The sequence below is a fragment of the Anas platyrhynchos genome, chromosome W (assembly GCF_047663525.1).
Source record: "Anas platyrhynchos isolate ZD024472 breed Pekin duck chromosome W, IASCAAS_PekinDuck_T2T, whole genome shotgun sequence".
Taxonomy (NCBI): domain Eukaryota; kingdom Metazoa; phylum Chordata; class Aves; order Anseriformes; family Anatidae; genus Anas; species Anas platyrhynchos.
Window position 1 is genome coordinate 684,719 of NC_092620.1, and position 24,238 is coordinate 708,956.

Below are 24,238 nucleotides of genomic sequence, written 5' to 3' on the forward strand. Positions count from 1 at the left end.
ATATTCTGCACTAGCCATCCTTTCATTTATATGTTCATCTTTGCGACTACTTATCCCTATTGAATTTGAGCAAGGCCAGCTGGTGGCAGAGTTGCTGATTTTTGTGCTGCCATCTAAATGGTCACAATGCTTTCATGCCATGGTGCTTTCATCACAAGCTGTTGTGCTGTCACTTATCTGAAGCATGGCCTTCCTGTACATTCTTTGCCTCCTGTTTTTGATGCCTGTAAGTTTTAATCCAACATACAGTTCCAGATGATTTCTCAAATGTGCAGAAGTTGATGATGTTTAAATTAGAATTTATCAATCCAAAGTCATGGGTTGGGTAATGCAATTTCACCTTCTATTCTGACACAGCAGCTTTTCAAACTCACTACTGAGCAATAGTTGAAAGACTGTTGCACACCAGTTTGAGTTTTTGTTTGAACAAGCAGTTTCTAGGGCTTTTCAGTAGGACTTTTGATTGTAGTTCTACCTCTTTCTTTAAAGATTATATTAATTTACTTTACACTTTCACCTTTTCATTACTGTACATTTTTAATTACATGCAGTTTGGCATTTTATGGTAAATTTGTCATTCTGAGACATCAACCACCTCACAGGCTTTTTGTTTCATTTTTCATGTGCATTGGGTAAATTCAAATATGCTTCATGTCAATGTCTTTCTCAGTCCATTTTATTTTTCCTTTAATGCCAGAGATACAGCATTCCTTCATAGGCAGAATATTTGTTGGGGAGGGGGCTGTTTCTGTATATTTATCATATTTGGTGAATAGATGTTGCAGAGCTAGTACTTAGATTTTAAACAGTGTGAATATTGTCACCTTCAGAAAATTAACTTCTCTATGCAGAGAAGGGCTAGATTAAACCAATATGAGCAAGGGAAAGCTTTTTTCAGAGGAAGTGAAGGTTCTTACCACTACTGACATCACTTTCCCCGTGCCTTTAAAAATATATATTTTTTTTCCCTTAAAGTACTAATTTAATTTCCTCCTTCCAACCTACCTAACCCACTAGAAAAGGAAGATGATGTTTTTCTTCATATTTCCTTTTAGCTCAGTGAATGTTCAGCTATTTGGCATGCATATTCTGGAGCACACTCCGTGTAGTGGGTGGGTTGTTGTCCTGGGCAATTGGAGAGTTGGCTTCAAGTTCCTGCTTGGAAGCAGAGGGAGTTTGACCTCCCCTCTTCTTGTGCTCCAAGTTAAGAGCCCTTATCCCACTCTACAGCGGGAGGGAAAGTGCTCCTCCCCTTCCATTTTGGAACATCTTTACTCTCAACTTTCCTTCTATTCTGCGTTTACTTGAATGTGGTACCATGCCTGTTTTCAGTATCTGCCACCAAAACATCTAATTACCAGTGTTAATGAATCAGGATTGGCAGAACCAATACTAAGTTCGCAAGGATGATTTGTGTTTTATAGGTAGGGAATGCTCCTGGATACTGAAGCTCTGAGACCCAGTCTATGTATTCATACTCCTGAGATGTAATCACAAAACTTTGTCCTCTCCCCTTTGCGCCTTTTCTTCTTGACTTAATCTGTCATTTCTGCCAGGCTGAAAAAGTAAATCAAATGATACAAGCACTGTTTTTAATAGTGAAATATGAAACCTCTATGCTTTTGGAAAGCCTAAGGGCGCAGAAAAAAAACATAAAAATCTGAAATGCAGAGAATTAAATTGAAAGAAATATTTGCTTATGTTGATGAATGCAAGATTTTGAGACACTAAGATGGAGATCCGAGCAGCCCTTTTCTGAAGCAATGTATCTGGTCTGCAAACATTCTGTATAGCATAGAAGTACAAGAAATGAATGTATTCCTTGAGAGTAACAGCATGAATACGTGGATATATTTTGCCTGATTGCACTGTGGTCACTTTTTAATATTAAAGAATATCAGTAAGATGGGGAGTTACACATTGCATATTTTTTCACTGTATGACACTATTTACCAGTTGCAGACTAAATGTGAAGATAACAGGAAATTATCACTGTGTCATTTACCAGGATGAAATTATAAGTAAACATTAATTTTGTCTTCTAAAATGAAATTAAAAACTGTAGTCAGAATCTAGGCTGTTACTCTGTATTGAAACAAGCAGTACAGTTTGTTGATGGTCAGTCTCACCGATTTGACATTCTGCTGTTTGCCATGGAAAAGCTATTTTATAGGGTAAGAAAACCTGATCTTAGTAGGTTTATTCCTCTTTTTGCTTTTACACTGTGGTTGAGCTTTACCTCAGTGTGTTGTGCCCCTCTCAGATATTTTAAATTCCTGCTCTCCTGTTTCTGTGGTTGCTTGCTCGCATGGGCTCTGAAAATTGACTTAAATATTTCCCATCAATAAAGCACCTGGGCCCCACTTTAACCTATGACATAAAGCCTCTTGACCTATGACAATTCAGGAAAAGCCTGTTGTCTTAACAGCTCTTCTCCAGCTATTGCCAACTCTGCTCAACGTAACAAAAATCCAGTTTTTCTTAATAGAAGAAGAATACTACTCCTCTCTTGCATTCTGTTAAGCAAAGTTTTGTTTGTTAGTTTGTTTTTTCCTCCAATCAGCACAAATTCACAGCTTTTGTGTCAGAACTCAAGGATGCTGATTACCACTTCTATTTTACAGAAGGATCCTGTGGCAGTACATCAGATTGCACTCAGTGAGTCAGAGCACACACATACCTGCAGGCATGCGCATGCCCACACACATATACACTCTCAGTACCTTTATAAATAAATACCACTACAGAAGTAATCCAGATAATAGATCCCCTATGAAACTGGCTCATTTATCTTCTTGAGATTGAAAAGGGATACCTTTTCAAAACAACCTTCCACTGTTGTTTTGCATTTCTGTTTGTTTACTTTGAAGTTGATTGTTGCATCTGACAACCCAATGAATAGGAGATGCCCAAATGTTCATGAACTAGATGCTAAGTTACTATTCTGTCTTCAGTTTCCCTTTCTTGCAGGCACAATCATTAAATATAGCAACTGCTGACATCTTGTGTAGTCAGGTCAGTCAGATGTTAATGCATCTTATGCTAAATGTGGCATTCTGCTTTCTTTCTAAAGATTTGCACTAATTAGATTGTTGGTATTCAGGATCTAATGTCACTAAAACTTTGAAAAGTACATGTCTTCTTCTGCTGGCCAAAACAAGAATAGTTGTTAGCATTACAACTATTTTGTGTAAAGATATATACAGAATTAATCCATTGATTTATTCACAGTAGTATTTGTACCTGGGCAGATTATATCCATGAATCACAAAAAGGAAGAATTATAATGTCTTTAGGCCCATCCTTTGGGGATTTCTGTACTATATGGCATGCGGTGTGTTTTTTACAGCAATACTTCATCAGTTTGTTTCCTGTACTTTCAGAGACAGTGCTTCCATTCTGCTCTTTGCTTTTCCTACTGATTTCCCACAGTAATTTTTTTTTTCTTGATGCTAGTACTGAACATCGTGTTACCTAATTTCATCCCATTATTTTGTTTCTATCCCCATAAAGCAATTTTTCTTGCTTAATGGGTTTTAATACACTTCAACCATATATTTATAAAGTCATTCTGCCTTTTTTCTGTCACCTTGTTTGCTCCTTAAACAATTTTTGCCTGACTTTATTTCATGCTCATTTGTCATAAGTCTGTTTCCTCAGTTTTTAAAATGATGCTTATTAATCTTACCCAACTTCTTCTACTTTGTATATTTAGTTTTAAGGTACAGAGTTTGGAATGAAATACCAAGTGTAGTTTTATCAGAATCACAAGGGAGGGCAGCTGCATTGTTTCTGTTCTATAACATGATAACAGAAACAGAAGTTGTGCTTGCTATTTTTGTCTTAATTCACTTTAGTCTCATGTCTAAAATGACTGCAGTCCTGGATGCCGGTTACAGTTTTTTCTAGGCAACCCACGCAAGTTTGAGCCTGAAGTCAGCAGGCTTTGTTTTCTGACCTTGAGGTTAATAGATAATTCAGTGTGGTAGGATAAAGAGCTACAGTTTTCCTCCCTTCCATTAGCAAACCTCGGTCCGTTTGTATTGCTGTTATGAGGAGGCACATGCTGATTTACTTTTTCCACTGTTTCATTCTTCTTAGAGGCTGCGGCTCAATTTACTGCATTCCTTGGATGTTTGACATGTCAATTAGATGTTATCGACAGTAATAGAAGGGTGGTTGCTGTAAATGTGAAGTTTTTACGAGTGGTCCATGAAATCGTGCCCAAGGGAATGTAAGAGAGAAGAACGATAAATAGCATTACACCACTTGCTACAAAGGAACTGATTAATAGGGAGCATGATTCTGCCTCATATCTCTCAAAATATTTTTTATGTATTTGCTGTTAATCAACTATTCCATTTGTATGAGAAGTTATATAATAAAAATAGCTTACAGACTGTCATAGGATTACAGGGGCAAGAAGCCCTCAAAGTTACAAACAGCCACCTCGTTGTATTACTGGATATGTTAATATGTTGGATGGTGCTTCATCTTTGCTATCTAAATGGACATCAAGAGCAATAAATATCGGTAATGAGGAAACACAACAAAACCAATTCAACTTCTAGGATTGTGCATGTGTGTCTTCTGCTTGCATGCTCTATAGTGTACAGAAAAGTATGCAAATAAGAAGAATTCCTATGTCAAGATACTCAAGTCTACAACCTCTGTATGCAGCCACTGCCATTCACCAAGGGTGGAGGTGTAGATACCACACACACAGTTCCTGACACCGCATAAAAATTTAGCTCATCGTGTTTTGCCAGATGGTTAGCAGCAAATTGCTAATCGTTTTTTTGTAGGATTTTGAAATATAAAGTGTATTTCTTGAAGTACAGAAAAACAACCCATTAAAATTTGTAGAATATCTGAGCAACCTATATTATATGAATACACAACTTATGCAATATAAAAATGCTACTTGATGCCTATATTGGCATGTGGATATATTTGACAAATAGTTGCTACATTTAGCTTTACTGTTGCTTAATTTGACTATATTTTAGTGGGTTTTAATGTAATATTGTTTCTAAAACAGCAAAAATGTAAGCCCTGAAGCTGTGAAAGCAGAGATTCTGTAAGGAGTCTTTTATATTAGAAGGCTTTTAAAGAAGTCAGAAATTAAGTATAGACTTCAGTAAATCTAATTTATGTCAGAATTTTTAATAAGTCTGCTTTATCAAGCCCACATTTGTTTTCAACAATAAATCTCCACGTTTAGTTTCTAGAATAAATCATGTACAATAACAGGTTTATCGCAGTTTAGTGAAGTGTTCTTACAGCTGTGAGGTATACAGCTTTATATAGATATTTTGTTTGGATTTGCCATAGCAGTGGAGGGACCAATCATAACTACAAAAGTAACCTCAAGTTTTGTTCAGATTGTTTCTAAATTGTGTCTATTCAATATGGGAAACATTTAGAATAAAACTTTGGGGAGTTTTCCCAAAGGGGGTGGGTGGCATTACATACTTTCTTGTCAGTATATAGCACAGTTAAGTAACAAACACTGCAACAGAATTATTTTTATTTTATTATCTCTTCTGTTAGTATTGCAAGTCCTTTGTGTTTTTTTCCCCTTAGTAGACACTGGATAAAGTATGTTATAGTCCATTGAAGAGATACCAAATATAATCAAGATGCATTATTAGGTGAGTTTGCTTCTAAGAGAGCTGCAGAAAGCAAGCTGTTACTTCAAGCTTCCACCTTCCTTGCGTCCTTAGAAATACCGGGTATTCAAAGCTGCCTTTTGTGAGTGTGCTGTCATGATGACAGCAGGATAGATGGAAACTCAGCTTTTGCTGTAAGGTTTTAGTTGAAGAAGATAAGGGGTAGAACTGTGCTTAATTTTTCTTAAAAACTAAAATGTAGATGACCTCTGAGTCCTCACAGGCTTTCTCATAGTCCTCATTTCCCTTCGGTGGGGCTTGGGAAGCAGGATGAAAAAGGGTTGGCTGTGCCAGATACCAACTTTGACTGACTTCTATGCTTTATGGATTTGACCCTCTGAATTAATATGTTAAATTACAGCTTTAACAGAGAGGTAGTTTTATTTCACTTTGTTTTTTAGTACTGTTATAATGGAAAACATGTTTTTTATAGGCAATTTATGAGGTATCTGTAGATCTTTGTTTGGGGTATTTTATAAAGAAAAAAATATCTGTGTAACAATAACTGTTACAGGCAATTTTAGTGCATGCTTCTGTCTTTATTTCTTAGGTACTCCATAGCAGAGGTTAATATAATAGTTGTTCAGGAGGTGTAATACTTACCATGCAGAACATACAACAGTACTTCTCGAGTCTCAGTTGGCTTGCTTCTGTGTGCGCAAAATGTTTTATTTGGCAGCTTCACCTACTAGTTACTAGCTTGCTGTCTTGTTTTCATCAGTAGTCATCAGACTGATGCATGGAAAGACAACACAACTGCTCTTTCCTTTTGCTTTCATCTGCTTTTATAAACGTCTCCTTGCTCATCACAACAAATGCTGTATTTCATTAATAAAAAAATGATAGTCATAAATGAAAAAGTCCACATCCAAATAACTAGGAAGAGCTTCTTCACTTATGAACTGAGGCACGTGTGGACAAACATTAGAAAACAAGATGGAGGCTACTTGCTGGTAATTGGAATTTTTCAAGGTGTGTGGTTAATTTCCATGTTTGCTTCCCAACTGTTTCACTTCTTGGAGGGAGGAACAAAAAACGGAGCTTGTGTATCACTTTGGAAAATGCAAAGCTGCATCATGCATACACGAACCTCGCATGTTTAGCCTAAAGCAAGCCATGATATGAATATGATATGGTTATTTCATCTTCGTGAATGTTGTATAACAGCTTTCTCTTTGGTCTTACGTCTTTGGCCTGAGCCTGGTGTCAGCTATAATCAGAGCTGCTCTGGTGATCCCACAGTGTGGCAGTATTTCTGTAATGCCAGAGGTTTGTTAGAAAACCTCTGTAAGAGATAAGCTTTCAATTCTTTCCTAATTTGTTCCTTTTCGAAGAGGAGGAAATAAAGGTAAAGGGGATGGGTCACACTTTATATCCCATTGTGTATAATAAATCTTTAGAAAGATTGCACGTTTTCATAGAGATAACTAGGCAAGAATTTAAAATGCTGAGAAAAGCCATTAAATTATCTAAGAGGTGAATTGCTATTTTAGAACTATAGATAGCTTAAGCAATAGCAAGCTATTGTTATAATTTATGTGGACTTTTTTTTTTTTTTTTTGCATTCTTCTTGCAATAGGCTAATAAAGAAAAAGACAGGAAGAAACATGAAAGTGCAGGGGCTTCTAATGATTTTTTTTCTTCCTGTGAATAATATGGTGAATAGGTTGTGGGATGCACAGAGCCATTGAGTTTTCAGTGACAGCTGTTGCTGTTGGAGAGATGAAAGCACTTGGCCCAAGAGTCTGTTTATACATTTGAGCAGAGAAAGTGATTTTCATTGCAAGGAGCTCTAAGTGAGACGGGCAGAGTCAGAGAATAAGAGAGCAAAAGATAATTATCTAAATTATGTTCAGGCTATTATAGAAGACGAATATAGTTAAAATGTAATTAAATATGACAGGCTCACAGGATGCAAGCATGGCTTTGGAATGCTAATCATCAATTACTGCATCTCCTTAGGGGAGTCATGCAGAACAAGAGAGTTAGAAGTCGGATGGCTGAGGTGAGATGTAGAGTGTTAAATAAAACACCATAGGGCTGTAACAAGGCTAATTTCTTTTGGAAAATGGAACTGTGTTATCAGGAGGCCTTTGCTGGCCAAACAACATGTAGTGCTCTGCATTTCAGTTTGAGGACCCTAGTAGAAATCTGAGTAGGCTGATAGTCCCTAGTCTTCTCTTAAAGATGACCATCCCAAAGTAAGGGCTACAACTGTTGACGATTGAGCAGGAAATCCCAATTAAATCAACCACTAAGATGTATGCAAAAGCAGGAAAAAAAAACAAACTACATTTCTTGAATATTAAAAAATGCTAAACCCTGAAAAGCCTGATCTACTGCGTGGCATTCCTGCCCATGGCAAGGGGCTTGGAACTTGATGATCTTGAAGGTTCCTTCCAACCTGAGCTGTTCTAAGATTCTGTGAAAGTCAATTCTATAACAGGTCACTAATAAGGAATACAGAGATGTAAAAAGTTCACAGATGATAATGTCTGTTTATGGGAGAAAGAAGTTCTGTTAGCCTCGTAATGGCCGTGTCCTAGGTATAGAACGATGAAAGCATTGCCACTAGCTTGAAAGGTTTGTTTGCTTGGAAAGGGAATAGGGAAAATGCTTGGAAAGGGTATAGGGAAGCAAAGGTGAAGAAAAGACAGTTACTACGCAGAAGTGTCTAATCTCAGACAAAAAAAAGATGCTTTTGATATGTTTTAATTCTACTGTTACTTTTATACAATGACATACAAATGCATCAACACCAGAGATATGCATAGAATTTGGAGAAAATTTTTGTAAAGACCATCAAAAGGAATTATGAGAGTAGAAGGACTAGCTCTTGTTAGGAAAGGATAAAATAAGCAAATATGCATGGCTTGACTACACCTTTGCAAAACCTTCTGCAAAATGAAAGTTCTGCAGAGAAATTGAAATTATTTTAAGAGTACCAGAAGAGGTAACTTGTAGCAAAAGAAGAAAATTTAAAGGAAACTTAAAGCTTGCCTCAGATGTCATTTGTTTAATTGAGGAACACCACTGAACAATTGTTATGGTTTGATACATCAATAGAAGTCTTAGTGAATTTATTTTATCAGCAAAAAAATAAAAAGAAATACAAAGAAAGCAGATATGCCATAATTTGTTGTCAGTAATCTCTCTTCCCATATGGTATAGTTACACTGCATAAATTATCTTTCTGCTGCATAATTATATTTGTACTGGAGAGGTATTTTTTATAAATACATATATATCGATGTTCTCAAATATGCTGTTACAGATGAAATTGTTGCAGATTTTTACTGATGGACGTTTGTCTTCCTTATTTCAAAAGTGACTTTTTCCAAATCCATTTGGCTTGTTTTCTGTTTTGCTTTTTCCTTTTTGCTAAGGAAATAAATTAAGAGACCTGATGTTCTCATTATCCCATCAAGTACTAATTCTCCAGTGGCAATATTCTTGAATTTTAATAACTCCTCTACAAGCTGTGTATAATTTTGTCTTTTTTTCTCCAATGGGAAGGGAATAAAATGGACACACACCAAAATACTAAATATTCTTAGGACCTAATTTATTGAAAACCCTATCTCCTTCAAGTCTCACATTCTTTTTTTCAATTTTATTTATTTATAGTATTTTTTATCAAGCTTTGGTATTATTAAAAGAATACTTATAATCTGAATCGGTGTAGCTAAAAGAAAGGACTTGCCCTGGGAAGTGGAAGAACTTAGGAGGTTCCTGCAGTTGCTGATCGAGATGAATGTTGTCAAAGGATTTTCAGAGGCCTTTTTCTCAACCTCTTGCTATTCATCGTGTTCTTCTCTATTACTGAATGGATGTGTTGTCTTTGGTGTCACTTCATATGACAGAATGTCATTTACTGCCATACTGAGAAAATCTGCACTGAACTCTAGCAGTGCTTTTTGACCAGCACTCAGAATTGCTATAAAAAATACATTCCCATTTATATTTTATTTCGTGGTCCCTAATTAACCTTTTTTTCTTGTCACAGAACACAAGCTCTGTCTTAGAGGCTAGGAAGACATAGACTGTTCTCAGAAACTTCCTTGGGATTTTAAACCCTTTTTGTTTAGAACATCTTAAGAATATTTTACAAACCACTGAATTGGGAGTTCTGATTTTTACATCATTGCTTTTCTCGCAGAGTCCACGTGTAAATGTAAAAGCATATACATTGTGTAAACTGTGGCAATACTTTGTTGTGAGAAATAGTGTCGTAATTGTCTGATTGTCACAGCCACTCATCTTGGGACTCTATTTCAAGGTTAAAAGCTAAGGGACTATGTAGTCTACATGTGGCCATGAAGATTAACTGAGTGTCTATACTAGAGAAATATGAGAAGGAAACTTGAGAAGAATTGTTCTTCTGTTTAGGGAAAAAAATGTTTAAATCATGACATCCTTTCAGATCTTGAGGCAGTCAAGAGGAGTCCATTCTCACTTTATATTTAATTTAAAGCTTGAAGAAACAGCCTGAGCTTTAAAATACGGAGAACATAGCCACATAAGGGATATAAATAAACTGTGAAGCGCAGATAGGTAACAGCTGTACCTCTGAGGCCTGATTCAGACCTTGTGCTTCTATTACGATGAGTAACTGTAATCACACCCATTACTTCATGCAGTAATACCAGTAAACTACATGAAATTAGGTCTTAATCAGGCTCATAATCTTCTTTAAGCAAATATAACCTGACAGGATTGAAAACCTAATAGTCAACTAAATTAGACACAGAAATGCTATGTTTGTGTCAGAGATGATGATAGCTTTCTGCTAGGGTAAAATTCTAGTACGTGACAGCAAAGCTGTTAATACTACAAGGCTTTGGTGCACTCTACTGATGGGGAGTGGTGTTTTGTTCCAGTTTTGCTTTGGTCCCTTACTTCTTCTGTGAGTATTTCTGAAGGTATTTAGGACACATTCAGGAAAATTTCATCCAATGTTTTTCCTCTTCAGTGAGTTAATGTAGTTATACTTAACTACATTTAGTCACCGAAGCCTTCCATGGTAGAGTCTAGTTTTGCTAAACAGTTAAATTCTATATCTAGCTTTACTGTTTTATGAATAAAAAACAGTATTATATTCTAATATGTTTAGGCACTAATCTAATGCAATGGAAGACTGGCATCAAACTGAAGCCTCCAGGTCCCATTCTTTTCTCTGTTCCATTGTTAGTATGTTCTGTGGCCACAAAGCTGTGGTGGGAAGTGATGTCCTTTGCCTGCTGTTCAGGAGGCTCCATATGATGTGTCATATCTCACCCAAATTAGAAGAGTACAAATGAAGGCAGATTATAGTGTTCCTGATGTAGTTCCTACACTCCAAAAGTGACACTCTAACTCTGGGAGGAGTGGTCTGGTCTCCCCACTGCTTCTGTGTCCAGATGGTGAATTGTCATAACACAAGCTGAGGAAAATGCTTTGTGTCATGCTTAGCATCCTGGAAGAACGTGGCCCATACAAGGGAAGCTTGGATCCTCTGCCTCCACTACATGTTACAGAATGGAATGGAGAGGTTTGCTTGTTTGTTTTTCCTAGAGCTGTAATTTTCTTTAACTGAGCTCTGATGATTGATGATTTCTCATGAGTACTTAACAGATGCATTTACTTTTATTTATCTGATCTTTTGTTTATCTTACACAGCCAGTAGTACTGTCAAGGATTTTAGACTTTGCATTCAAGTTGTTTGTTTTTTTTTCTTTTTTTCCTGTTACCATTTTCTTAACTTTCAGCAATAGTATGTGTTATTCCTGCATACAAATTACAGTAGTATAAGGTATGTATAAATACACATAAGCAGAGGCACTTGAAAATAAACGTGAACAAGTAGCACTCGAAATTCAGGTGATGAAAAGTGTTTCTGTTTGTCCTATTAAGTGATTATGTACTGTCATTTGAATGGATCCCCTGTATTTTACTTCAAGCTGTTGTGTTCATGTCTAATATTTGTATGTCTTTCTGGAATTTTTTGTAGATCATGGCAAACAATCACTTTTGATAAACAGCCTGCGTCTTTTATCAGAATAGTTGGAACTCACAACACAGCTAATGAGGTAAGGAACTTCTAAGACAGCCTGTATTCTTCATGAATGTATAACTGTATAGTTTTTCATATCTTGCAATGAAATTAATGATGCTCGCTAAAGTGTACATGCTTTTTTCCCCCTCCCCTCTGGCAATCTGGCAAAATAAGAATGAATGCTTTCTGTATTTAAATATTAGTGAACTGTTATCATCTTCCCATACTCTACAGAGTTGAAGGGCTGTTGCTAGTGTGTAGAATACATTTGTTTGGTTAGTTTTTACACACAAGGTAGAGGAAAGCGTTTCTAGTTTTGACCTGTGCACAATGCCATCAAACATTCCTGTCAAGTTTGATTAGTATTTAAATTATTCCTTATTTTGATGAATAATGAAAATTTTACTGCACTAGAGAAAGTTGTATAGGCTCTGATTACTTGGTTTTATGACTTTTATATTTTTAATGAAGAAAACATAAGAAAAATCTCATTCTTCATAAGAAAACCTTATTTACATGATTCTCTTATAACTGATTATCTTACCCAGTAAATCAGTTAACTAACAGTGACCGAAGAGATTTTTTCCATTAATTTTATACAGAAAAAATGTTTCACAATAACACAGTGCAACATTATCCTCTTTCTGTTTACTTGTGCTTCTGTCTTTTATTATTAAGCACCAAGAGCTGCTTCTGTGTTTTATGCATGCGTGTCTACAGCCCACATGCATAGTTCAGAACATTGTACTTTCACCCTTTACAATGAACTGTAGATAGTGGTATTAGGGGTTGCCAGCTCCAGCAGTATTAAAAGTTAGGATGGGACTAGATGATGACCTCTAAAGGTCCTATCTAACCTTAACCATTCTGGTATTTCTGATCATATTTATCATAAGGGAAGGCTAATTCTTAGGCATGGGCAGAATTGTCAAAAAGCATTATGTCCAATTTTAGAGCTCCTATTGACAACATACGAGATGTCAACATCAGTTCTCAGCCGATAATTAGAAAGAAGCTGACCAATACATGGAACCAAATATAACATTTTTCTTTCTAAGCACCATCTCCTGTAGTGTGTGGTTCAATCTTCATCAGTGAGTTCTCAGAAATATGTAATCAGAAACTGCCTTCAGGGTTGTTCTGCATGCATGAAGAAGCCTTTTCCATTACTGATCAGCATAGACAGTCCTATTTGCTCTCATGCCAATCTCTGTAGTTTCTCATCTCTTTATTAAAAAAAGAATATGAGAAACATTGTGTAAACTTAGCAAATTGGCCTGTAAGAAACATTACCACCAACTTGTAATTCTTAAAGGTAGCTTTAAGCCCTGAAGAGTAACAGGTTTATGGGCTTTTAAACATAATTCTAATTACAAATTGGTTCTTGTTACAAGGAATTTAATATCTTGTGTAGTTATTTGTAAGGAGCAGTGCATAACTATAGTGAAATCTGTATATGCAAATTGAGTTTATGGCTATTCATGTAAAGGCTAAGTGGAACTATAAACCCATGTTGCCATTCTAAGTCTTACCCTCTTTTATCCTTAAAAATTGTACCCCATTCTAATTTATTTTATTTTTCACACAGTTTATTCCTTCCAAAGCTTGGAGGAAGATTATTAGCATATACATACATATATTATTATATTTTTTTATATACCCTATTTGTTCTATGAGCACACAGCTGCAGCATACCTTTCAACTTTGAAGCACAGTATGATTTTTGGAGTTACAAAAACAAACAAAAATGTAAAATTTCTCCATTTTGTGAATGTTTCCATCTTTTAAACTTGTATTTTCCTCCACCATATTTTTCATGTGTTGAAAGATATAATCTACAGAGATTTTCTTGACCTGTTTTTTTCATATGTTAGAACGTGATAAAAATGTAACCTGTTTTTTTTTTTTGTGCTTACACACATCCTACTTTAATAAATAAAAGATTTATTTTTCCTTAGTCCTTATGTTCGTTTATTTGTCAGAACTGGTCACCTGATACTTTTAACTGACTATGTAAGTTTTGTCTTGTTATTCCTCTTCAGTAGTACTGACCTGAAAAGAGCATCTAGTTGCAAACGCGAAAGCTTTGTCTTCCAAATTACTGCACCAGTGTGTGTGTACTTGGCCTTCCTGCTTTATATGTCAAACCTTCCCTAAAACATCCATGAGAAGTATAACATAACATTCATTAGAGAACGATGCTGAACTGTGATCTCAGCTTTTTTAAAGTAAAAAACACAGGATTGTTTGTTTTAGTAATACTGGTCTTATATACATAATTTCAATATTAGATTACGTAGATGAGCTCAATTGTACTTCTCTATCTTCTGCTTCTTTCATAAGCTAAACTCTCTATATGTTAAAGTGGCAGAGTAACTGAAAATGATGCTGTAAATTCACAGGCCTGTTAATTTGCCAGATGCTGAGATGACCATTAGGAATTTAGTATGAAAGAAACGGTAAAAAAATAAAGCTATAATTTAAGAATGAGGTACTTCAGATTTTATAGGCTAGTATCTGCTAAATTTCAGTGGTAAGTGTAATATATTTTAAAAAGCATGCATCACTATGTAAAGCAAAATTTTGTATGAAAAACATTATTGGTGTAAGATACAGCAGTTATGGAATCTTCTGACTTGTGGATCTCCATCCTATTCATTAGACTGTACTTCCTTTCAAGAAATGCAATGAGAAATGCAATGATGAGATATTGTTCTCTTCTGCAAATCCTGATGCTGATAAGTGTGGCTGGAAAAATGACAATAGCTGTTACTTTTAAAAGCATAGGAGTGTGATGAGTATAAAAGGGACTTTTCAAGAAGTGTAGCTGAACACAAAAATTGGCTTCTCAAGAACTGTAACAGATGGAGAGAATTCATGCCACTCTAGAAATTAGTTTGGCTTCAGAAAAAGCTTACCAGAAGAAATGCAGAGAAAAGGCCATTTTGTGCACGTGTGTGTGTGTGGGTATGGGTGCAGATATATTTGTAATCTGTTCATATATATATATATATATATATGAAGACATAGCAGTACATCTTTATGTTAGCATCTGTGTATATATGGAAATATAAACATGCATCGTTATGTATCTCTATAAAAAACTACAAGAACTTGTACACTGAGAGGCACAAGAAAATATAATGGGGATACAAAAAACAGTGAATGAGAATATATTTTATTCATTCCATTCACGCTGTCAGTATTTGAATTAAAAACTAGCTACCTCCTCAGAAAAGACCCAGGCATTAGGCATGTCATTTTAGATATCTGTGCTATACACACTTGTGCAAGGATGGTCAAAAAGCATAATAGGATTTTCAGTTGCATTAAAGAAAGGTTAGAAAATACAATAGTCTGTAGTCTTCTATGAATGTGTAGTATACCTGTGTTTTGTTTATGGTATTTGATTTTGTCCACTTTAACTTGAAAGGGCCTGGGAAAGGGCAGTTAGGATTATAAGAGATTACCCTTGTTTGTAAGAAGAGCTTTAAAGATATGAACTACTTACAAGATGAATGAAAGGAAATGTCATTCAAAAGTTACAAAATTATATAATTAACTTAAGACCATTTTTAAATTCAGTTTTAAATGTTCATCAAAGTTTAGCTATAAAACTACAATAAATGACAAAACAGAAAATTTTAAAAGCAATATAAGAAAATACTTGAATTACTATGTGGCAAAGCTGTGCAATTCATAGCAGTGAGAAATGATGTGGAAGTAAGTTTTGTAACAGTTTGTGTTCCTCCCTTTTATCTTCCCAAGCAATTCAAGTACAAGTACAAGTAAAAGTAAAGTAGAAAATATATTGAAAAAAAAATACTTAACAGATGACTTTCTTACTCAAGAAACAATCACCTGTACAGTGGTGCAGGTTGCTTAAAACAGTGATCAGAAACTGATCACTGTTTTAAAGGGCATATTTCATGTGATACAACGACAGCTTTCTTGGACAGTCTGAATACATTTCTACATACTTTGGGATATCTCTGTAGAACTATCGTTGCTATTATAGAAGGCAATCTTGAAAACAGAATCATATTGGTAATTATATAAATTTCACTTCTTGTGTGTATGAACATTCAGTCTTTGGAGGATGTAATTAGATCACAATATATGTTTAAAACAATTAATTTAATTGTTGTTGTCTTCCAATAGCATGTAGTAGATATTTATGCTACTTGGCAAAGGAAAAAGTCATTTACAATTATCTCTATCTGCCATAGAACCATCTTTCTGCATTTTGGTGCCATAAGTAAAGGTTTGTATAATTTGAAGGCCTTCTCTTGCTCCACTCTTATTATGTCACTGCAATATTTATGACACATGGAAAGACGTTTTTGACCTCATGCTGAAACATTCTAATTTGATTAAGTACTGATTTGGCCTGCGTACTTCCATGTAAATTTCATCTTATTTTGATCGTGCTTTTGACAGCATTTAATTGTTTTGCTTTATCTTCATCTTTTGTTCTCTCCAGGTTTTTCACTGTGTGCATTTTGAGTGCCCAGCACAAAACGGTACCCACAAGGATGAGGGTTGTATGGAAGTGGCAACAACAGAGGTGGGGACTGGTGGACAACAGCTTGTTTCTCGCCCTGTTCGAGCTGCAAGCACTAGTTCCCTGCATTCCCCTCCTGGATCCACCTCGCGTTCACATGCTCACCAACCATAAAGGAGGTTGAAAAAGGGAGCTTTTGCAGCCCCATTGACATTATATAAAATTATTCAGAACTTTCTTGTGCTGGTACCTTTTCTTTCTTTTTCTCTGTGAACAAAGGGGACCATGTCTGAAAGCTGGAAATGCTGAAATGGCAAAGGCTTTTCCCAAGGACATGAAGAGACTGCTTCACTCTCCTCAATTTGTTCAAATCAGGCTGGTCTTCAAGGGGGGAGAAAATAGGTCTTCAATCTTCATCAAGTACCCCACTAACACCTACCTCTCTAATCTAACCAAGGCAAGGAGAACAGAAGGAAAAAAAAAAAAAGAGCAGAGTTACAATGAAAATCTAAAATGACTTGAGCAGAATAGAAGGCATATGAAACAAATATTTATTCCCCGAAGGCTTCCATTAGCAAATAAAATGTTTAAGAAACACATCAGTATAGAATATATGTTATTTTTTAAAGTTATTCTTCATTCATATTTCTTTTTATCATGTAACCTCTTTTTTAAATTGTTTTAACTCTGTATCCCACTTTCTCTTATTTTTGGCTGTAGCAAATGCTGTGCAGTAGATTAAGGAAGTATCAAATATGTTTACCTGCTGAGATGCAAATTCCCTCATTCATCAGTGGGATGACAAGAAAAGCCTTCATGATATCAACAAACTAATTAATGGATGCTATGTTAATCTTGACCTTAGTTAACTTTTTGAAGTACAAAATTGTCATTTCTTATACTCAAAAAGAGAATCCCTAAATCAAACTTCCATCTTGAGAAAAGCTTATTTTTCACTCATGAAGATGATTACTTAAATTTTCTTATGTTTCTAAGAAAACTTGCAACAGATCATCTTTTTTTTTTCTTTTTTTTTGCCTTAGAAAAATGGAACTGCATCTAGTCACTGACAAGCAGTTGTTCTGAATACTAAAAGAAGAATTTTAAGAAACTTATTTGTATCCAAGACAAATGCTTTACACTCTGGAGCTAAAAATTTAAAGGCCTCACATAAACTGTTCTCATAATCTTCAAAAAATACAATGCCTTTATACAGTATTGTAAAGGATCTGGCTATTACTTTACATCACGGAATTGATCTATGTCTGGATTAAACTGTGTACTACTTTGCTTGTTCTGAGTGTTTCCACATTGATGAGAACACAGCCTCTCACTCTCCAGATCCACGTGACTTTTAGGAAGAGCTCTGTGTTGGTCTTTCAGTATGTGATGAAGTGTTTTTGTATTGCGACAGTGATGTAATTGGCAAAATTATTTAGGAGGTTGTTACTCCTCACAAAGCATGTTATGTTGGAAAATGTCAGCTAACCAGTTTTACAGACTTGGAGTCTCCTCTGGTGACAGATAACCTTGTCAGAGAAAAAGAAAGCTAGTGCAGGATAAATATGGTTTTCCTTTGCGTAACCATACTGATAAAATGAGTTATATCACAGCAAATAGTATGCTAATCTGTCACACTACTTAATTTTAAAGAATTTCCTGACTGGTTGTGCTTAAAACAGGAAGAAATATAACAAAAAATAGCAAGGAATCAGTAGAAACTTCAAAGGAGAAATGCTTCTGCTTTCTTGTTTCCAATAAAATTGGCTAGGCTTCATCAATAGTATTACACTATTTTTCATTGCCAAATTACTTTTGGGTTCAGACGTTTGCGTGCAGTCCCCTCCTTTGCCACTGCCTGTTTCTGACTTGTGATATCTGTGAGTGAAGATGCATGTGCACTGCGTTATATATCACTTATAATATGTGCCATGGCTGCCTCGTACAGCCCCGAGCTGTGAGGCAGGATATTTGTTGCTCATGAGCCAGCACCTAGTCTTGGTTGTGATTACCTTATGGCCTAACAGCCTTTGGAGCATGAAAAAATTGAGACTAGCTACTGGGGATGCAATTCTTTTGTGTAAGTCTAAAAAGTTGGATTTTTTTTTTATTATTTCAGAAGTTAAATAAGAAAATCCTCTATTCTAGTTGTAAGCCATGCTGCAACTACTGAGATGCGTGGAGCATGTCTTGTCTTTGGTAGATAAGTCCTTCCTTGTCAGTGGTGGTATTTCTTTGCAGTTTGATCAAACAAGTTTGCTTTTCTCAAGTTGTGGGCAAGCAAAGGGCATAACTTCCTAGCTGTTAGCCTTTAATAGTCACTGTTATAGGGAATGCTTGAAAAAAAGGGGGTGGAAAGGTTTGTGCCAGCTGTTCTGAGTTTAGGCGCTCAGCGAAAGAACAGGATTTTAAGTTTGTAATCTTTGATGTGCACAATTAATTTTTAGGATACTAATAAGCCTTACAGACCGTAAGCTATTGCAAATCCTTTTTGATCTTGTACTATGACTCACTGTTGAAGAGAAATGTCTATGTAATTCCCATGACATTAGCTCTCTGCCAGGAATATGAATGAACAGATAGGAGAGATTCCCCAAACAGAAAGAATCGGCTCCTACAGAACTTCCATTACCCACCCCCAAAAATAATTCAAAACAAAAATCAGTTTAGCATTGTCCCTTCATACGGAGAAATCAAAAATTTTAGTATTAGGTATTGTCAGTCACATTTGGCCTTTCTTACAATCTTTATTTTTGTCTGTTAAATTTTTTCTAAGAACCTGTGACTGAGTCTGAGGTGTCACAGAGCTTTCAGGCCTTTAAGGTAAGCCCTGCCACAACTTGACAATTTCTAGTGAATCCTTTACCTTTTTATTCCAAGAAACAAATATGTAATGAAACCTGAAATGTGTAAGGGACCTAAATGTCCCTGAAATGTGTATGGGACCTGAACTCTTCATGGTCTTCTAACATCATCCACTTACAAACACTCCTGCTATCCTTATTGCCTAGTATAGTTTCCTGCCTTAAACATTGCGGCAGCAAGAGATAATTACTAGAGGCAAAGGAAGATATCACACAGAACTGATCTGTGCTTTTGTGTGAGTATTCTCATGCTTTCTAATTATTGTCTATTTATTGACTCTTAATATCAAATGTAGCTCTTATATGTTCTTCTGATTTTTTTAATTTATTTATTAATTTTTTTTTGCTTTCAGTGGAAGTAAGTTGCGCTGTCATGACTTAACATCAGGGCATTTACAGCATCAGGATCTAGCAGGGTCATGAAATAATATAATTATTCAGAAGTGCGTGATCGCTTAACTTGTATTTTTTTTGCAACAGAGGTAGAGCAGACCTGACCGGGTGTTCATTATATTCTTGCCAGAAACTATAAAATAGATCGCTTGTTAATTTTCTAGGTAACAGAACTAACTATATTGTCATCATTGAACCGTTAATTCTATTTACTACTTGAGCAATAGTTATTGTTACCTTCAAATTCTCCAGGCTTCTTTTTCTTTGTTTTTCTTCCATAGGTTGAATTCAGAGTTAGATCTAACTCACATGGAGCTCAACAAAGCTCTTTCTAAAGTCTCTTTAATTAGCCAATTTCAAATTAATTAAAATATTTTTATTCACAGAAATCCAGGGCCCAAAATCAACTTCAACAAGAGTAAATTCAGTATTTGTAAAACTCATTTGTCTGGGAAAATGAGTTTCTGAAGTGGGCAAAAATTGCACAGCTCTGTTTTCAAGCCATTGTCAAGCAGCTCTTAAACAAAATTTAATGGTATATTAATAGGAATTACAGTGAGAGAAGGTAATCCAAGACTAATGTAAAAGAGAGCACAGAGGGAAGAATCAGCAGTGTTTTTAGGGAAGGATCTGTTCTTCATTTCACTTTCCTTCCTTTACGTCTCCATTTCATGCCTTTTCCGTGCAAATCTCTTTTGCTTATTTAATATGATAACTCATGAAGGAGCTCAGTGTTTCTCATCATTGCTGAAAAGATCAAATGAACTTAATGCATCTTCATCTCTACTAATCATAACATCAAATTAGAGAGTCTTCAGTCTGCCATCTGACTTGGTAAGAGTCAGTTTCTGTGAAAGAAAAGAAAGGCAATGATATCAATAGTTTTTCCACTTTGTTTTCTAACCAAATGCATGTAATATCTACTCATTATTGAACAATGTTTTGTACATCTAGAATCAGTGTGAAGATTAGAAGGCAAAGTTAATGCCATTTTTGTCTGATTGTTATGTGTTAGCTCTGCTTATACAGTGACGTCCACTCAGAGACACCTAATATGAAATGAGAATGTAGCTGTGTTTTAACAGAAAGCACAAAAGCTATATGTTGTTTTCTTCTGTGAAAGTCTTTGTTGGCTTGTGTTTTGACAACTGTCGATAATGCACCATCAAATGGGCAAATGAATGCATTGGTATTTTTGTTGTTGTGGCTGGAGTAGTCAGCAAATAATCAGAGCCAGTAATACTTAACGTGTTTGAGAGTAAATATTTAAGTTTGTATGTCATCAGATCACTTGCTAGAGGGCTAAACTATGCTTTAAAAACAATATCTTGTAGATCCTAGAGGACACTTGAGGCCTGGTTTCCTTCCCCTTCTCTTAATTAATGATGTATTTGGGTCAGAATCCTTAGTTGTCTCTGAACTGATTGTCATCGGTTGTGCTGGTTAAATTACGTATAGAAGCTCTACGAAGCTTTGTATAGGATACAAGTAATAGAAGTCCTGGGTCAAGGTCTTATTGGAGTACCTAAATATTCATATATGTGTTGAACTGACCTAGTGGTTAATCACTTAGCTTGAATTTAGAACAGGTTCTAAAGCTCCTAAACAAAACAAACAATAAAATAAAATGTGAAATGTTACCCATGTGGTATGGCAGGATGCAGAATCTCTTCTATTGTTGCTTAAAATGTGCAAATGTCTAAACAAGGTATGGGTGAGCAGGTCCAAAGCTGTTTTTGCCCAGTTGTTAAGAGTTGGCAATTTGGCTGTAGCAGGGTATAAATAAAATGGAGCAAATCAAATGCTCATCTCAGGGAGGTGCAGTCCCAAGAACACAGGCACATTCCTCCTAGCTACCTGCATGCTATGGCCTGCAGTCTTAACAGAGCAAGCCTCCAGGTGAGTTTTGTTAACTGCTCAAAACACACGTGCATTCTTTTGGCCCTTTACAAGCTTTCATTGCTTTCGTTGACTGAGGTAATGTAGAAGGCACACCAATAGTCCATGACAGAATCTGGGCCTATGTTTGATTTTGCAAATGATTACTGGAAAAATAGTTTAAAAAATCATCCTGCAACTTTTCTTAGATAAAGCAAGCCCAAATAAACAGCTGTAGTCTAATGTGAGGAAACTCCAAGTATCTGTTGTTGAATATTAACTAGATTAACTACTTGTATCAGTTTTTTAATACCATATGTGTTTAATTACTGTAATATATACAAATGGTGGAAATAAAGAAATAATCAGATCTGTGCTTACGTAGTAATATGCCCTTGGCTGTAGACATTATCACCCCACCAGGACATCAGAATTCTTTATTTTCCCATTCCTTCTAACCCAAGAGAATAGCACAGGTCAGTGTTCTGAAAGAAAAAAATATAATTGATTCATTACATAAATGTTATGGGAATTGAATTTGCATTATTATAGCTAAATAACTGAATGAGTGATGAGGTAGTCTGCCTAGGTACAAATCTGCCTCTCCAGTTCCTCCTGTCCCTTCAGGTGGGCCCTGGGCTTTCTTAGAGGAAGGAGAGCTGCACTGTTGGTGAAATTTAAGTACTTTTTCTCACTAGAACTGTTACTCATCTGTTCTGTGTTTAGCATCCATTCTCTTTGTGCAGATCCTCATCCCTCAGTTAGAAGAAGGTTACCTGCTTTCTTGGGGCCTTCTGGGTGACTATCCAGTGACTCCAACAGATGCATCACCACTACTGTCTATGCTGTTTTACAACAAATGGTCTTTGTCCAAACAGTATCAAGTGACACCTGAAACATCTTAGTAAGCCAGGCTATATTATTGTGGAGAAGAAGGTTTGCACCTCTAAAACTCTGTGCCATGTAATTGGAGTGAATGCTTGTGGCTTCTTTCTGGAGAGGAAGTAGGGAACTTGCATGCCTTCCAGAAATCATTCATTTTCCTCATATTTCCTCGTATCATCTGCATCAGACATATGTTGTCTCTCTACTACTGAGCTATAATTGCTAGGTGGATTATGGTCAATGCCTAGAATCCAACAACTGTGTTTAATAACAGGTACGAAGAAGTCCTGTCTTTAAGGAAAGATTTTGGATTGTGCTTTTGAAGCACGGACAATCCCCTGAATTGTTTTTTGGCATCTTCCATATTTATCTGGTGGGGGATTTTTTTTTTTTGTTGTTATTTTCAGCTGCTAAAAGACTGTAGAGTTCTTCACAAGAATGTCTCTTAATTTTTCACACTGAGAAACCAGTTTTGAAACAATCTCAGAGGGGTTCATTGCTGGAGCACAGAAATGGGCTTCTTCTGCTGTCCCGGATTCGATGTGGATAATTCTGGGAGTTTGAGCTGTTTTTAGCAGCACATGCAGTGATGTTGCATGAATTGGGTCTGTTTCAGGAATGAGGTAACATACTCATTTTGAGAGGTAAATATTTTGAGTAAATGTTTTTATGCAGTAGTAGAAGGCTTGTGGGTCTTAAATGATTAGGTTAGAAATATATCACTTAGAGCAAGGGTTGGAGTTGCAAGGAGGAGAAAATTGGGGGAGAAAACTGCTATGTAGTTACTCATATGCATTTGTGCATATATAGCTCAGACAATGTATCTGTTTCATAAGTTGAAGTGACTTTGAAGAGATGTGTTTTGACATGGCCTTTTTTTAGTTTAGTGAGTTTTGGTAAGGAATCTATTATTTAGCTGAATATGAGTACTGATCAGAGAAAGAGAATGTAGGCAGCAAGGCTTTAGTAGGTTTTATGGGAAGAGCAACATGAAGGTCCAATTCCTGTAGTCTGAGCTACTTCTGTTTGTTTCCTGACCTCACAGCTCTTACTTTTTCCTGCAGAATTCCTGCAGTCTGCTTGTTACTCCTTTTCTTTTTCTCCCTACCTAGAATTGTTTTGCTGTTGCTGCAGTGTTCCCTGGAACTTTCCTCCAAAATGTGATATATTAAGTTTTTTTATTTTGTTTTGTTTGTTTTATTGTCTTATGTGGTATAAAGTATCCTAGTCCCAGTTCATTCACATCAGACTTTAAGGTCGATTCCTGCTAGGCTGTCAAGTGCTAGTGAGCAAAATTTAAATTTGGCTGGCTGTGGCTATGGGAAACAGTAGCCCATTTCAAGCTTGTACTTCTATAATCTGCAGTCTGTTACCCTTAAGAGAAAAATCATTAAAAGGTTTTCTGTTGACTTAAGTTGTAGGTCAGGCTTTGTGCAGGCTTATCCAATTTAAGTCAAATATAATTGTACGTGTTTCTCTTTCAAATGATGTTCATATATGTTCAATTTGTTAGTTTTTCATTGTTCACTGTGTTAGTTGTATATAAGTGTTGTTTTCTCAATAAACTGCATTGTCAAAAGCGAACCTTGAAAGAATCTGTAACTTTTCAGAGTACCTGTGGGGAAAGTATTTCAGCTGCTTGTGGATTCAAACATCACACTGAGTACATGGGCTCATTTTGAGAAATACAGCATTACTTCACAATTCAGTGCCCATGTCTATTAACTTTGTCCAATATATTGTAAAATTTTCTTTCCTTTCTGCTTTGCTCAATTTCATTATTATCACTGGTTTTCTTTTTGGAGTGACTGTTAATATTGTTCCTTCAGAGACTGTAAATTAAATATTAGGAGCCAGGCTAAATAGAATTTCAGCTATTAATTAACTTCTTCCACTCATTTCTGTCAGTGCTCCTCTTTTGTGGCAGACAGGAGTGTAAAACTCTATGGTTACATTCCCCTTTTCTGTTGCAATTATCATTGTATCTTGACAGTTTTGTGCATTAAAT

The 24,238-nt window shown here is 35.9% G+C and overlaps 1 protein-coding gene across 2 annotated transcripts in view; it reads left to right on the forward strand.

Annotated features, from left to right (window-relative positions):
- LOC101792526 (BTB/POZ domain-containing protein 9) overlaps nucleotides 1–23,814 on the forward strand; it is a 124,095-nt gene extending 100,281 nt beyond the window's left edge. For both annotated transcript variants that reach the window (XM_027454019.3, XM_072030615.1), the window contains exons 11-12: nucleotides 11,662–11,740; nucleotides 16,190–23,814. In XM_027454019.3, the coding sequence (XP_027309820.1) occupies nucleotides 11,662–11,740; nucleotides 16,190–16,384 (274 nt within the window). In that variant the 3' untranslated portion in view covers nucleotides 16,385–23,814. The remainder of the gene's footprint in view (nucleotides 1–11,661; nucleotides 11,741–16,189) is intronic.
- Nucleotides 23,815–24,238: the final 424 nt, after the last annotated feature.